Source organism: Triticum aestivum, chromosome 7B (genome assembly GCF_018294505.1).
Source record: "Triticum aestivum cultivar Chinese Spring chromosome 7B, IWGSC CS RefSeq v2.1, whole genome shotgun sequence".
NCBI lineage: Eukaryota > Viridiplantae > Streptophyta > Magnoliopsida > Poales > Poaceae > Triticum > Triticum aestivum.
The window spans coordinates 704,424,828-704,441,846 of NC_057813.1; the positions used below are offsets into that span (position 1 = coordinate 704,424,828).

The following is a 17,019-nucleotide window of genomic DNA, read 5'->3' on the forward strand; positions in this document are numbered from 1 at the left end:
GCTTGGCTGCGAGGTCTGTGGTATTAGGCGCAGACTAATAGCAGCCCTTCATCAGCTGGATAGGAGTAGCGACAGTTATCGCCTAGACGATGGCTTAAGACTTACTGATGTATTTCTTTATAAGGTCTTTTGTGAATAATTAATAAAATGACTGCATGCATCGATCACATACAGAGGCCGGGGGTAATCCTCCTCTAAAAAAATAACTATTGCGGTCACAAATAAGATCATGGGTAACCGCTCTAAATAAAAACAACTTGTGTTCATGGAGAAGGCGGAGGCGGACTTTGGAAGGCGCGTCGCCGAGATGCAAGACTGGTTCCGCCAAGCCGAGGACGAGCTGAAGGCCGCCCAGGGCGAGCTGGCCAACCGTGAGGTGGAGCTCATCCTGAAGCTGGCCGATGTCGAGAAGGCCCAGAAGACGGCGAAGAAGTTGGCCGACGAGGCCGAAGCCGCCCGGACCCAGCACAAGGCCGCACTGAAGACCCAGGAAGAGGACCTTGCCGCGCGCGAGGAGAAGCTTAGGTTTTTCTATAAATCTTTCTATATATGTGTCCTCTCCTCGATGTTTCTCATGGTTTCTGCGTGTACGTGTTGCACGACGTCTTGTGTTTAATAGATGCATGGTAATGTGAAGAAAGAGATAACAAGTGCAGACACGTTGAAGATTAGAGGCCAGTAAGTAGAAATCCTAAATTCTACTCTAGTTTGGATCGTTTTCAATTTACTAGTAAATATGTCCGTGCGTTGCAACTGAAGAAAAAATTAATACGTCCCTAGCATAATTAACATTGCTCAAAACCCCTACACGTTGGTGAGGGTCGTGGATGTGAGGACCGCCGCTTGGCAAGGTGCCATGAAAGAGGAGTGTGGTTGTGCGTGGAAAATAATGTGGAGGCCATACATAGCCCAAGCTGTCGGCTGAACCTCCCAGGAGCAACCTCTAGGTGTGCCAGTCGATCGAACTGATGTATTCCCCTTGATAGCTAGCTCTTCTACCTCTTCTGTTGGCTTCCCGCATGACTCCTCCGCGCTCGCCTCCGTGTGGCCTTGGCGCTGCCACCGATGCCTCCTCGTTTCGATAGTAGAAGCCACGTCCGTCTTTTCTTCCTTCCTTCTAGTAACTCCCACTTTATGGATAAATCGATGGCATTCGCCTCTATCCCCAAAATCCACATGTTTCGGTTTGCTCCAGAATTTTGCAATCCATGGACATAGTTATTTACCCCAAAACAAAACGACATGGCAATTCAAATCAAACGTGGGCACAAGTAAAATGAGGAGAATTTAAAACCTCAGAAAACGTGTTTAAAGAAGACTTCGGAAGTAAATGCCCTTCAAAGCTTCTAAAACGTCAAATGTAATTTCGAATAATTTTGGATGCACTATCATTTAAATATGTTTTATTTAACAATAAATGCAATTAAATTGCAGACCAAAGATCTACTAATATGAGACGCTTTCACTTTATGAAATATCTTATATTTTAGAATACACTTATAAAATGGTAACATGCGGTACTGTAAAATTTCAGTAAATTTTCTAAAATCAAATAATATAAATATATGTATATTATGTAAATATTTTATAGTTTAAACCTTCAACAGGAAGATATAAACTAAGTATATTATGTCAATATTTTATTTAGATCTTTAATAATCCTTGTAAGCCTCATACAAATTTACAATTCTTCTGTAATAACTGAATCTTCAAACAATCCAAAACTTGTCTGATTTAAAAAGAAAACGGAAAAGGATATAAAGGAAAAGGAAAGAAACCTGGTCTTATATATGTTATTCGGCTTTAGCCTAGCCTTACGCAGCAGCTAGCCCAGCAGAGCTCATCCCTGAACCGGCTGTATATATCTTCTTCCTCACGCAGCTGCATGGCGTGTGCAATGTTGCCCGCTGCCACCTCAGTTGATTGGGTTGTCGATGAAATCAATGTCATTAGTCTACTTTTACATTATAATAACTTTTCTTCTCTGATATGAGTAGACACACGGACATGCGACGGATGGACGAACAGCCGGCCTAGGATAAAGCACCGGACAAAATTTTTACGTATAGCTAATGTAAAAGGAAACTTTACTTTTTCTACCAACAACGTATAGCTAGATCAGCTGGTTCATGTGGTCGGGCTGCTAGTCCGCAACCAAAGACGAAAAAAGGTAGAAAAACAATCCTCCCTTTAATATTAGGTAGAGATAGAGAGTAGAGATAAACAGTGTAGCATTTTTTTTTTGCTGTAGCGTTTTGAACTTTTTTAGGCAGAAGAACGGCCCGTTATACCTACACAGTCTTGCTGACCAAGCCCATTTCGGCAGCACAAAGGAAAGAAAACACTCCCGAAATCCCAATCCCAATCCCGCATCGCCGCATACAAGCCGCCGCCGCCGGCACCCGCACCTCCTCTTCCCATCCCGTCGAGGGTTCCCGGCGGCCACCTCTTCTGCCGGCCGGTCAGGAGATGGCGTCGCCTCTGTCGGACATCCCGGACCACCTCTTGGCCGAGATCTTTCTCCGGCTACCTGACTCGGAAGACCTCGTCCGCACCTCCGCCGCCTGCGTCTCCTTCCACCGACTCGCCACCGACGGCTCCTTCCTCCGAAGATTCCGCCGCCTCCATGCACCACCAATCCTCGGATTCCTCTGGGCCGGCGGCATGTTCTATCCCACTCTGCCGCCTCACCCCTCCGCGCCCGCCGCCCACGCGCTCAACCTCGCGGCCGACTTCTACTTCTCCTTCATCCCCTCCCACTACCGCTGGACCGTGCAGGACATCCGCGACGGCCGCGTCCTCCTTGAAGGCGACATCGAAAAAGATGAGCGGCCCCCTGTTTTCAAAGATCTCGCGGTGTGCGACCCCTTGCACCGTCGGTACGTCCTGCTCCCTCCGCCACCTCACGACCTAGCCGCTTCGCTTGAGCACCCGTTCCCCATGGGAAGCGAGGCCCGGTGCAAGGCTTTCCTCGTTCCCCTCGGCGAGGAGGAGGTGGTGGCGGGAGTGACAACATTCAGAGTGATCTTGATGGCAAATTGCAAAACTAGTCTGGCTGCCTTCGTCTTCTCCTCAAGCACTGGGCAATGGGAAGCCGCTGCGTCCAAGGGTTGGAGTGATTTGGCCCTTACCGAGGGCGACATGGCCGAGATGTCATGGGTCCACCCTTTTATTCTCAGGCGCCATTATGCTTACGGCTGCTTCTACTGGGACTGGGTGGAATTCGGGGTCCAGAAGTTGCTCTTGCTTGACACCAGGAAGATGGAGTTCTCCATTGCTGACCTCCCGCCCGGGGAATGGAACAAGGAAGGAGGAATAGCCGTTGTGGAGGCAGGGGAAGGCAGGCTTGGGATCTTTGGTTTCCATGGTAAAACTTCATTCAATCTCAGCTATACCATTGCACGGAACAAAGGTGAGAGTCCCAGCCAGTGGGAGGTAGAGAAGACAATCCCACTAGATTCTGGGACTGGGTACAGATATTTTATCAGAGATGCAACCCAGAGTTACTTGCTCTTCACAAGGATAGACGCCTCATCGTCTCTAAAGGATCGACTTACTGGATATTTCTCAATGGATGTCAAGACGTTGCAGATTCAGATGGTTTATGAGAAACAGAATTATCGTTTGCATGAGACATACCCATATATCAACTTTCCACCATCATTGCTATCTTCAAGGAGACTATGAACTTGTAAGGTTTCTATTGCTTCCAACTTATCTCCTTCCCTTTAAAATTATCACATGACTGGTCTATTGCTTCATGTTCATTATGGCAATTGGTATTTCTTGTTTGATTTAGTAGTGAATTTCTTATGCTCATGAGAAAACTAAGAGTGCTCGGGAACATTACTGTGTTTCTTTTCTTGTTTGTTTTGATTGCCATTTTAAGAAATGGAGTTAGTAAGAGAAATAATCTTGTGCACGATGGGTAGCTTATGCATGAGTCCTCATGGAATCACAAAAAACATTATATCATGATAATTATTTGCGAGAAGTAGTTTTGATGGTCAAGATAAACATAGAAGGAACACAACTTTATATTTACCTTGAATTGTTTCACCTCGAGAAAATTCATTCAAGTTAAAGACAGTTCATTTTGTACACTTTTTATTTTGATCGATGTAAGGAGGCAGAAAAGTTCTCTTTTAGTCATCTTCAGATGTATAGTTTTAGCATGTGATGCTATTTCGAGATAAACCTGCATAACTTGTGCTCACAGGCAACTGAAATGTCATCCCACAATGTTGTTTTATCTGAACCAACCTTATGAGATCGAAGTGAGTGCTTATCAGCACGGGCAACTGAAATTGTTCTTTATTGCAGTCAATGTCTCCACCACTCTTAGATCCTCAGTATCATGGTTGTGCTGTGAATCTCAAGGCAAATCATATTGGTTGAGATGACTGACTGAAACTTTGAGTTTCAGGTGATTGTATTGTTTCTCCTTGCTACCAACACCGCCAGTTTCTTTCTTTTCCTTAGTAGGTTCTTATACTGATAGAGTGTGCCTAGGCAGTAAATGAACTCCTGCAATACCAATTCCTTATGAGTTTTTCTGGACTGAAGTCCTTTATGTTCATGTGCCTCTGTCCGGCTGTGTATCCCAACTTGTAATGATGCTAAGTACACTGAAGTGAGTGTCTGCCTGAATTCACATATTTCAAATTTAGTTGAGATCAATATTGTGCTATTCTGCACCTTCCTGTGATACTACTTACCTAAGTACCTTAAAACTTTTATCCTTTTAAGCTTGTAAAACTCTTGAATTAGTATGAACAAATTGGGTGGAAAATCATGTGTGTTGTCTGAGGTTTTTGTCTTGTTTGTCCAGATTTGGTGGAGTCGTCGTAGATCAGCTTTCTGAGTTCAAAGCGAGAGTGTGGGGTTGTGACATACGTGAACACCTACCTTTCAGACAAGATGGCGCATAACAATGAATTTCACCTGGCAATAGTCATGTAAATGTTGATCTTGTTTTCATGTTACTTCTTGCTTCAGTTACTGTGACATTTTATATGGCTGTTCCTGGCCTAAGATTGTGACAGCGAAATGACCAGTTTCCATCAACAGACAGCTTGGGGTAGAGCTAACTGATCTATGTCTGCAATTCATATTTAGTTTTCTTAACTGTGCTAGACATGGCAATGGACCCTGGTAAGTGACGTCAGACAAAGAGAAAAACACTAGTGTAGCATGTAGTTGGACTCGGTAGTTTGTTATTGCTCTTCTCCACTGGGATGAGGGCTGCACTAAGCTAGGAGGTCCATCCATCCATCAACAGGGGATCTGAACTGGACTGACCTACAGATCCTCCGATTGATGCAGTTTCTTTTCTTATTACTGGTGAATGCCTCAAGCACACAGTAGATAGACTTGATGTAGATGAACGCAACGTCTTCCATTTTGCAAGCGAACAGTAGCCATGAAACAAAAGTAAGAGAAAAAAAGTACGAGGATCGTGTATTAGCAATTATTATGTGTACACCCTGCTTTCTAGTTATTTCTTCTTTGTGACTCAGTTTTGTACTAGGATGGTAGACGGCACCCAATTATGAGTCATGAGTGTGTTGGTTGTCGCTACCAATACACCTAGTTTCTTTCTCTGTTTTTTTTTTCAGTTCAAGTTTGTTTGTTATACTGCCAGGTGCCTAGGTAGTATATGGACTCCTGGAACATGAACGTACCAATTTTCGGTGACTAAGTTTTTCATGAGTCTGTTTCCTATTGTTTACGTGCCTCTGTCTCTGCCTGGATATGTATTCCAACCTGTGTGGCAGTATTACCAATGAGATACCACGAGCGCCTATAATCTGTTCGTCTTATGGCTTGCGAGATCTCAAATATGTGTACAAGTTGTACCCAAGTTTCTTCTCTGGTGTCTAAACTTGTGTCTTTTTGTTTGTCCAGATTCAGTGGAGTCGCCATGAGATCAGCTTTCAGAGTACAAAGTGGTCGCTGTTTCGAGTGCGTGGAGTTGTCACAGATGGGATCAACTTTCTGACAAGGTAGCGTGTGGCGTGATGATCTACAGAATTTCACTTGGCAGCGATGAGAAGTCTATGGTGTTCTTGTTTTCATGCTACAGGTCACATCCTTCTTTTAAACATTTTTTAAACAAAATTGATGAAGGTAAACCAAAGTTAGAAAAGCAAATACTCTGGCACTGTCCACTTGAAGCCTTGGACTCCGGCAAGGCAGTGTTGCATCATTCCTCCAAGACCAAAGGATTTATACCAATCGTGTTTGCAGGCCTAAGCGGACACATCAAAACTTGTGTCTGCCCAAACCACAGCGTGTGCAGAACAGAGAACAGGCCGCCGTGTGAGAGCACTTTCCCCTGAATGCCCAACAAGTAGAAAAAACAATATATGCAATCACTAATTACAATGCACGTTGATTGCAACCACTAAAGCCTTTTAGCATTCTACTACTGAAAATGAATGGAAGCCTCAATGTCAGGAGCAGGTCCCCCGGTTAGCTTCCCACAATCTGGCAACCATGCTATGTGGCCCCTGATTCCTACCAATCAAATCGGATAATTTGGTGAGCGATGTTACAAACGACAGGAAAGGAGCAAATTCAGTGATCACCAAATCAAACAGTTTGGGGTTCATCATGGACACGCCAATGTTACAAATCATACATATGAAGCAAATCATATCTGGTGTTCCATCGTTCCACGTTATTACATCCATAATAGACAGTAAACAACTCATAAATCCATATATCGTAACAACTCAAAAATCCACTGTTCGTGACTGCATGGAGACATGGCATTTTTGCAGTGCCCGTAGTTTATGAGAGTATGAGGGCAGCACCACTTCACGCATAAACATGCAAGATTCAACAAACCAAAGTAGATAAAATCCAACGAAGAGGGGCTACGCATTTAGAGAGCATGTAGATTTAGCAAGAGTCTGGCAGCTCCATCTCCTGTCCTCAGCCAAAGGGCACGCAGCTGACAGTTACCAATTGAATCAGAAAAATACAAGCAACCATCAGAAATACCATCAACCTTAACTGCTAATAGTTGCAGTAACATTTATTGACACAAAAAATAGAAAACGAAGACATCAAAAGAATCTAATTACATACCTTCTGAATGGACCTTTTTAACTATCGAATGTAATTGTTTTCTTGGGAATATGCTCAATCTTCTGCCAGTTTGGATCATCAGTCGTTACACAAGATTGTGTGAACTCGTCACTGCAGTAATTGACTGTAATCTCCTTAAGAGACTCGGGAAGTTTTGGAAGCGACCGCATATTCTTGCATGACTGTATATACAGCTTCTTGAGTGATGTGAGGTGCTCAATATTGCCTGGTAAGGCATTCAAGCTGCAGTGTACAATGCTGAACTCCTCAAGAGACTTGGGCAGTGTTGGAAGCGGCTGCATATACTTGAATGAGTGTATATACAGCTTCTTGAGTGATGTGAGGTGTTCCATATTGCCTGGTAAGGAATTACAGCTGCAGTCTGTAACGACAAACTCCTCAAGAGACTTGGGCAGTGTTGGAAGCAACAGTATATTCTTGAAGATACTGATACTCAATTTCTTGAGTGCTGTGAGGTGTTCCATATTGCCTGGTAAGGTATCCAAGCTGCAGTTAAAGATGATAAATTCCTCAAGAGACTTTGGAAGTGTTGGAAGCAACCGCATATTCTCGCATGACTGTATATCCAGTCTCCTGAGTGATGTGATGTGCTCAATATTGCCTGGCAAGGCATTGAAGCTGCAGTACATGACTCTAAACTCGTCAAGAGACTTGGGCAGTGTTGGGAGCGACCGCATATTCTTGCATAACCTGATCTCAAATTTCTTGAGCGATGTGAGGTGCTCCATATTTCCTCGTAAGGCATCCCTGCTGCAGTTGCTGACGTTAAACTCCTCAAGAGACTTGGGCAGTGTTGGAAGCGACAGTATATTCTTGCATGAATTTATATCCAGTTGCTTGAGCGCTGTGAGGTGCTCCATATTGCCTGGTAAGGCATCCCAGTTGCAGCCCATGACTTTAAACCGCTCAAGAGACTTGGGCAGTGTTGGAAGCGACCCTATATTCTTGCATGACTCGATCTCCAGTGTCTTGAACGATGTGAGGTGCTCCATGTTGCCTGACAAGGCATTCCAGTTGCAGTTAGAAAGAATTAGCGACTGAAGATGAATGAAAGCCCCAAGGTCAGGAGCAGGTCCTAGTTGGATCCATCTTCTGAATGTAAGTTCTTGCAAATTCTTTGGCCCGCCGTTATGCTTACCCATCATCCATTTCGGTAACCTCGTACCCTGGTACTTGCTAATATCTAATCTTTCAAGATACTTTGATGGGCAAAGACCCTCAAGAACCTCTGCTTGAACTTCTGGACTGCAGCTATCATCATCCCATTCGAGTACCAGTTTTCTGAGTTTTTCCTTGCCAGCAAGATTGACTTCAAGAGCCTCCTCCTTGCTCTCAACATTCTCAAGACCATTGATCAATAATTTGCCTTCAAGCTTGTTTAGGTGTTTCAGCTGATGTGGCTCATACCCCCGTTCCCTCCTTATTGTGAAGAATGGTAGCGTGTGGAGCGATATCAATCTGCCAACGTTTGGAAATTCCATATCTGCAATGCTTATTACATGGCGCAAGTTGACTAGGTTCATCATATCTTCACCACTAGAAGGCGTCAAACTGCCACACAAACCAAAATCTACCACCCGAATGTGGTAAAGCTTGGTAAAAACTGTCGGTAAAGTTAGCTTCGTAAGTGGAGACACCCGAAAAGCAAAATAACGCAGATGCTTCAGCTGACCAATTGAATCTGGGAATGAGAACATATCAAGACCAGGTTGTAAATTCAGTACCCGCAATTTCCGCAGCCCCGTAAACATAGTGAAAATACTCTCAAAGACTTTGCACTCGTTTGATGGAACCCTTATCATTTCATCAATGATGAGGGTGCGTAAATTTTGCAATTTAGATATCTTCTCAGTAAGCATCTCTCTATTATAAGTCCGAACAAAAAGATAGCGGACATCTTCAGGAACTTCTCCTGTGAAGCCGTTTTCGATACTGAAGCAACCTCCTCTGCTAAATCACACAGCAGGTCATGAATTGTAAAGTAATCAACCTCACGTCTAGTTGCATATTGCTTTTCTTTCCCTCCGAATTGCAGAAATGAGGATGACAACAATACATCAAAGTAATACTGAGCAACATCTTCCATTTCCTCTTCAGCCTTACTAGTCTTTATAAACCCTTCAGCCACCCACAACTTAACTAACTCATCACGGTTCAAACGATATCCCCTGGGAAAAATACTGCAGTAAGCGAAGCATCGCCTGACCTGCTCATCAAGATACTGGTAGCTCCACCACAGAGCTCCCATTGTGTCGTTCATAAGATCCCTATCTTTCTGACTCCTCCAAAACTGGACAGTTTGTATCTCACGGAGACGTGAACCCACTGTTCTGGCTGCTAGTGGTGATCTCTTCAGCTTTCTCGCAATGTCCGCTCCAATCATTTCAAGTATTAACCGATCGTGGTCACTTACCCTTGCATCTCGAAGTGCATAACGCATGAACATTTCAAGGAACACTTTATCATCTAGGTCAGATATTGGAATACATCTCTCTTTTACAGCACCCAGAGCTACTAATCCAGCTTCAGTTCGACTGGTCACCAAGATTCTACTTCCTGCCTTTCCAACATTCAGCGGAGAAATTAACATTTGTAGTTCTTCACGGTCTCCTGAATTCCTACTGTTGTACCAGACATCATCCAGTACCAGCAAAATCTGTTTCCCACGCAGTTCATCCTCCAGTTTTTCCTTCAGGACATTACGACTATTGAAGTTATCGCATGCTTTCCCTGTAGCCCCCTCAAACATCTCCCTAAAACTGGAATCCAAACCAAATTGCTGAGAAACATGGATCCACATGACAATATCGAAATGGCCTTCCAATTTTTCTTGCTTACACTTCTTCTCATGATCATAAACACACTGTGCAAGTGTTGATTTCCCTGCCCCAGCCATGCCATGAATGCCAATTACAGAATAACATGTATCACTGGCAGTATTTGCTTGACAAAGGTCTTCCTTCTCATGAAGCATTGCGATTATCTTGTCACGATCCTTATCCCGACCAATTACTCCTATCGGAGGGGCTGCAGTAGTGACTGCACGGCGTGAATTGGTAGCAACAGCTCGCCTCCCATCATCGTCACGTCCACCTGGCAAGTTCAGTTGTTTCAAAACTTCACACGCATCATTTATAGCACTTTCTATCTTCTCTAGGCTCTTCTTCAGTTCCACTTTTGACATACCACTCTCCTGCAAAAACCAAATAGCATTTGTTAGCACACGAACGCAGCAACTTGAAATTAGAGGCATGTATCACTCAAATTCTACTTAACACCAACTCGTAATACCATACAGGCAAAGCATTTCTAACAGGAGTAGCACAAGCCCACACACGTACATGGACAAACAAGTACTACTCGGACTGGACATATCTAACTGATTTTTACAAATAAAGTAATAAACCGATTCCTTCATACCGCTGCTGCTTCTCATGCTCCTCTAGATTGGGTTTGGGGAGAGGAAAGAAAGATTTAGTAAAAGAAGGAACAAATGGTCATGTAGATGATGGCGGTGCTACTCTACACTACAGTATGAAGGAGAATTTTTTTACTTTTTAGAAATCCTTTAGTAAAAGAAGGAACTTGTGGAAGACGGTGCTAGCTAGTGGAAGACTGGGACAAACTTTGGTTATTCCTGGTAATTGGGCTAATTACTTTTAAGAAAATACTATATAAACTCTTGATTCATTTGGCTCCAAAGAAACTAATCCTATTTTTTCCTAACAACCTGTGTCGTACCTCTTACTGCATTTCAAGATCTTAACATCTACTAGTTTACATAATTGTGGCAAACAAGTGAGAATGCATTTCAACATTCAAGTCATACATATCTATGTGGCACAAGAAGATGAACACATCCAAGCATGAAGGCAGGGAAATACCTTATCTTTTAGGAGGGATCTTGGCATGGCAGACCAAAGAGTCTTCTTCAGTGAATCCATCTTACTGCCGGATGACTTGGCATCTCGGGTCTGCTTCTTGAGGCGCTGATACTCAACATCATCCAAGATGTCTTCGGCCTCGTAGAGAGCAGACCTAAGCTTGTCTAACAGTGGCTCCAAGCGAGCCCTGTAGGTGCTCTCGTCGACTACTTCCATCACCCGCTGCAGTTGTAAAACTTGCATATCAATTATCTTCAGCTTCTCCGTCGCGTTGAAATCCAGGACGGTGAAAAGCTTTGTTGAGGAGCCTAGGAATGATGGGTGAGGCGAGCCAACCTACTGCGGTTACGCCCCATCCTACAGCAGCACTAATGCTAACAGGATCCGCCATTGCAAGCGTTGGGGAGAGAAGGCTGGCTAGGCTCAGGCTGCAGGGTCTCTAGGCACATAGACCCTGCAGCTGCAGGGGTGAGCACCCCGCCGGCGAAGTGAGTGCGAGGGGGGAGGTGAGCGGCGGCTTGGAGCTCTCTGATCTACGCTCCAGATCTGGTGTGAGGCAGGCTAAAGTAGCGTGGGGAAACACAGAGGACGCAGGATGAATGCCATTTTCTATTCGGCGGCCGACGACTCGCCGGAGAAACAGGGTGGTTGGGTCGCCGTCACGTGAAGACAAGATCAGGTCGGCCACGGTTCCTACTTTTCTCCTTAATTAGTGCCGACACTATGATTTGATTAATGCACCATCCTGCTCTGCAGAAAGTGCCCAATAATAAACTAGCCGTGTAAACATCCTGTCAAAAATAATTAGCCGTTAAGCATGGCACTTAGTTTACGCCTGACAGTAACGACCTTCAATGAAGTGTACATGTTGTTCCTTGCAAAAAAAATGTGTACATGTTGTTTGAAGTTAGATTGACATGGCCTGTAACAGCTAACTTTACATGTCCATAACTTACGCCTGGACAGTAACAGCATCCACTGAAAGTGTCATGTGTAGTGCTGAATGTCTCTATTCAAAACAGGGATCTGGCCTACATATCCATTGATTAAGTTATAGCGACACTGGGCAACTAGGGAGTTATAGCTAAGATATCAGTATTAGTGGAGTCATGCTGAAGTAATTAATGAGCTGAACACAAGCTCACTGTTTCTGGCGAACAATGAACAAACAGCAAACAGAGAAACAAGGTTCATGTACAACAGAACTCAAAGCGAAAAATCATCATGTACTCTGTAGAATGGTCATATATAGTGGTAAGGAAATCAACCATCCATCTCACCTAGGCCTTGGGGGGCTGGTATTGATTGCAAGTGCAACTCAAATCCTCTTGCTTTAACAGCACATCACTGCAACACAACATAAAAGGAACAACTTTGGCAGTCGTTAACCATGAAAGGGAATCAACTAAGAGAAGGCTAGCTAGGCTGCAGGATCAATATGTACACAGACAGCTAAGATACATAAACAAGTACCAGTTGAGAGAGATGCCCGAGCATGCATATATAATGCTATAGGGGGTGACTATCTGTCAGGCGATTGAAAAGAAAACAGTTTCAGTCGACCGCGCGCCATCATCTCCGGCTCACTGTTTCTGTAACAATGAACAGACAGCAAACAGAGAAGCAAGGTTCATGTACAACAGAAGAAACTAAAAATCTACATGTACTATTTAGAATGGTCAGGCAACAGGAAAAAACCATCCATCTCGTTCTATTGATGGCAAGTGAAACTTGTCATGGTGTCCCCATCTCAGGCTCGGTGCTCTGCGCGTGCACGAAATAGACCCCAAAAAAAATTCAGGCGCCCGAAGAATAGCAAACACGGAATAGACCAAAAAAAATTCAGGCACCTGAAGAATAGCAAACACGATAGCACTAAGTCCAGTGAGCTTGTGTTGGTGGTGGCTGGCGCTCCGGCGTGTGGCTTCGGTGGTGCGTGCCCGGCTGCTCCGACGCTTGGAGCTTGCCGGACGACGCGGGTGGGCACTGGTCGGGCGTGGCCGTTGCTCTGGCCATGGGCGGCAGCGCGGGGAGGTCCGGCGTTGGTGGTGACCTCTCCGTGCCGTGGCGGCTTCATGGTGGCTCGACGGCTCTGACTGCGGCGACGGCCGACTTCTCCGGCATCGGCTCGTCCGCGTTCGGATCTTCTTGACCTTCGCCCCATCTCGTCGTCGTTTGGGCCTACTTCCATCGAAGGGCTGGCCCTCTCCCAGCCGCGGTCCATCGCTCGTCTCGCGTCCGGTGCGGCAGGACCGAGCTTGTCTCGCGCACGATGCAGCCGGACCGAGCTCGTCTCGCGCACGGTGCAGCAGGACTGACCTCGTCCCCCTCACGGTGCTACAGGATCGAGTTCATTTCGCGCTCGGGGCTGCAGGACGGGCTGATGGATGCCAGTTCTGGCCGGCCTATCGAGTCTCGACGATGGGGGTCGCCCAGGGGTGCGAAAGGTGGGACCTTTCCGCTCGTCTCTTTGGTTGGGGTAGCGGCGGGTCTCGGGTGAGGTGGTGTCAAGGTCTTGGATGCCGGGGCGGCGGCCCTGGTGGTGGTAGTGCGGTGCTCTTGGGCAGAGCCCGTTGCTTAGTGCTGCCCGCTCGCCATGGCCGTGTGGGCGGCGTGGTAGCCGGGGTGTGGCGTTCGGTGACGGTGAGTGTTGGCCGAGGTGAAAACCTGTTCTATCTTCGGACGGACCGGCGGTGGCGAAGATCGTTCCCTTCTTGAAGGCATCGTCGCGGCTTTCATTACCCATCATGCAGCCCCAGGGGAAACTCTGATCCTTGGATCAGGCGGTGGCGGCACGCCGGTGTCGTACCCTTCCTGAAGGCGCCGCCTTGGAGCCCATGGATCGTCATATGTAGCTTCATCTCTTCGTGGTGCTAGTGCTAGGGATGGTGTTGCTGCGCACAGCGCCTTTGTATCCTGCCTTGGGTGTGTGCGTGTGTAGTGGTGGCGTGTGTTTATACTGGGTGCTTGTTGATCGGTACTTTATTTATAAAGCGGGGCGAAAGCCTTTTTCGGTAAACATCCATCTCACCTAGGCCATAAGGGGGTAGCGATGGCAAGTGAAACTTCAATCCTCTTCCTTTAATAGCACAAAATGCTACAACACAGCGTAAAAGAGCAACTTTTGTCACTGTAAACACTTACGGACCGCTATAATATAATTATGTCAGCTAATAGTTGGTCTACACACCTCAGTCTTCTTAAGACTTTGTAATAATAAAAAATAACTATAAATGTCTGAAAAAAAGCTATAAATCAGAATGCCTCTTCTGTATCCACTGGCTTGCTTTGCAGTAAGGTTATCTTATAACCAACTTGGATAATACTAGTGTGGAAGCTAGAAGTATATCCGCTTGGGACTGACAGAAAACAGCATGTCTTTATTGTCCGTCCTGACCCTTTGAAAATCGAGTGACCACGTCCGAGACATCTTATTTATCTGATTTTGAGGCTTCTAATGTTAGGATCTACTTGCGCTGTATTACACATATAACGCGGCACAGTACACCTTGGAAGGCAGTAGGAAATTTCCAGTCAGGTTCTTAATTAGAGCACATATCAGTTTCATCATCCTGTCATTGGTGTGAAAATTATCTATTTGTATATACTCCACATATTTTTAGATATACACGGTTGGTAGATGGCATAGCATTGGTGAAGCTCCTTCTCATCAGCTTCTCACACCATCAGCATCTTCAGGGGATTTGATTTGGCCCCCACCAATTAAGAAAGGCCAGCGAGCGTTGTTGGCCTGGATTTGCTGCTCCAACTGCGCCATGACGTCGCCGAAGGTGGTGTTGGGGTCGTCGTCCTGCGAGTTGTAGCCGTCAGAAACGTTCTCTTCCCCGTACAACGGCCTCAAGGATTCCATCCTCGCGACGAACGCCGCCAACTCCTCGTCCCGCTCCAACACCGGCTTTCTCTTGGAGCCACACCCCGCCGCCTCCTTCTCCGCCTCCGCCTTGGCCTTGAGGAACGCCGCCTCCTTCTCCAGCAGCTCCATGAACTTGATGAGCCCCTCCTCCGTCGTGATGGTCTCCACCTCCACGTTGGCCTTGATCGTCGCCTCCTCCGGCTTGGCCTTCTTCGCCTTGGCATTGAGGACCGGCGCCTCCTGCTCCGGTCTGGCCATCGGCATGGAGAACGGCATCTTGTCGGCGGCCATCGCCGGATCCGCTCCGCCTCTCTCCTCTCCTGGTTGTTGTGGATTTCTCTCTCTCTCTCTCGCTCGATCTTCTTCTGAACGAAAACGGGACAAGGGCACAAGGCTGCGGCGGAAGCGTATATATTTCCAGGCGAACCTCCGGTCGGAGTCGGGCCTCGTCTCCGGACCGCCCTCTTCCATCTTATTCGTTCATTGGGCTGGGCTGGGCCCCCATCACTTCTTTCTTTTCCACTAGCTTGTTTTTTTTCTTTTGTTTTGAGAGACAGAGAGATATTTCACACTAGCTTTGTTGAGACAGTCATCTTTCTCGGAAAGAAAAATCACATTTGGTTGGGATTTTCTCCCAATTCCAGCGTCATTCGCATTTTTTCAAAACATGAACACTTTTTGAAATTGTGAATATTTTTAAACGTAATTTTCTGAATAAAAGTTTAGGAACATTTATTGAAAACTCAATTCTTTGAAAACAAGTTCCTTTCTAAAATTTTAAATATTTTTAAGTGCAGTCATTCTTTAAATTTAGTAAAAATATTGGAAACACGAACAACTTCTAAATTTTCAGGAACATATTTAGAATATGTTTTAAGAGTGGATATTTTTTAAAATTTGGGAATGTTTTTTAGAAAGTTCCGCGGCCATATTGTGAAAATGTGAAAAATTTAGAAAAAATAAGACTTTTTTTCAGAAAAATGCAAACATTTTTTAAACTAATTATTAAAATGATTTTCATCTATTTACAAGAAAACACCAAACATAAAGGGTTTGGTGAAGTGGGGATTTCCCTATCTCTCTCGCTTGATCTGAATGGAAATGGGACAAGGCGGTGGCGCCTGGCGTACATATTTCCAGGCGAACCCTCAGCTCGCAGTCAGGCCTCATCTCCTGACCGGCCTCTTCCATCATACGCGTTCGCTGGGCTAGGCTGGCCCCCATCACTTCTTTCTTTCCCCTAGATTTTTCTTTTTTTTTTGAGAGAGAGAGAAAGAGAGAGATAACGACAGCCCAAAGAACCAGCAAGAACTTAAGTTCCGCGGATGCAGTCTGGATGCCTTACATTACTTGTTATGGCCGGTTTAGCTAGGCCCACCGGGCATCTTAGCCCATAAGTTATCTTAGGTTAATTCTTATGCAAGTTACCTTAGGTTAATTCTTATGCAAGTTATCTAGGTTATAAATATAGGATGTAAGACTCTTTTTGGAATTAAGCAATAAGAATATTATCTCAATTGCCCGGCTCCCAGAGGAGCCGGAACCCTAGCCGTCCTTTGCCCTTGCGCCGCTGCCGCCACCTGAAGGAAATATGCCCTAGAGGCAATAATAAAGTTATTATTTATTCATGCTATAGTTGTATTAACCGGAAACATGATACATGTGTGAATACATAGACAAACTTAAAGTCACTAGTATGCCTCTACTTGACTATCTCATTAATCAAAGATGGTTATGTTTCCTAACCATAGACATGTATTGTCATTTGATTAATGGGATCACATCATTAGGAGAATGATGTGATTGACTTGACCCATTCCGTTAGCTTAGCACTTGATCGTTTAGTATGTTGCTATTGCTTTCTTCATGACTTATACAAAGTTCCTATAACTATGAGATTATGCAACTCCCGTTTACCGGAGGAACACTTTGTGTGCTACCAAACGTCACAACGTAACTGGGTGATTATAAAGGAGCTCTATAGGTGTCTCCAAAGGTACATGTTGAGTTGGCGTATTTCGAGATTAGTTTTGTCACTCTGATTGTCGGAGAGGTATCTCTGGGCCCTCTCGGTAATGCACATCACTATAAGCCTTGCAAGCAATGTAGCTAATGAGTTAGTTACGGAATGATGCGTTACGTAAC

General features: G+C 45.2%; 1 protein-coding gene and 2 pseudogenes across 1 annotated transcript; 1 reads left to right on the forward strand and 2 right to left on the reverse strand.

The window, feature by feature from the left end:
• Positions 1–265: 265 nt before the first annotated feature.
• Positions 266–3,687, forward strand: LOC123158536 (uncharacterized). Its single transcript, XM_044576481.1, has 2 exons — positions 266–587; positions 2,270–3,687. Exons 1-2 carry the CDS (start codon positions 266–268, stop codon positions 3,685–3,687), a joined length of 1,740 nt encoding a protein of 579 aa, XP_044432416.1.
• A 2,878-nt stretch (positions 3,688–6,565) lies between these two features.
• LOC123161970 (putative disease resistance protein RGA3) lies at positions 6,566–11,531 on the reverse strand (annotated as a pseudogene).
• Positions 11,532–14,289: 2,758 nt separating this feature from the next.
• On the reverse strand, positions 14,290–15,248 carry LOC123161971 (uncharacterized; annotated as a pseudogene).
• Positions 15,249–17,019: the final 1,771 nt, after the last annotated feature.

What these genes read in the sequence shown, in the direction of transcription:
- LOC123158536 (XM_044576481.1), top strand. Translation starts at nt 266, where the DNA reads ATGGAGAAGGCGGAGGCGGACTTTGGAAGGCGCGTCGCCGAGATGCAA. An exon ending in GTTTCTCATGGTTTCTGCGT is followed by an intron (nt 588 to 2,269) that starts GTACGTGTTGCA and finishes GAACTTTTTTAG; the next exon opens with GCAGAAGAACGGCCCGTTAT.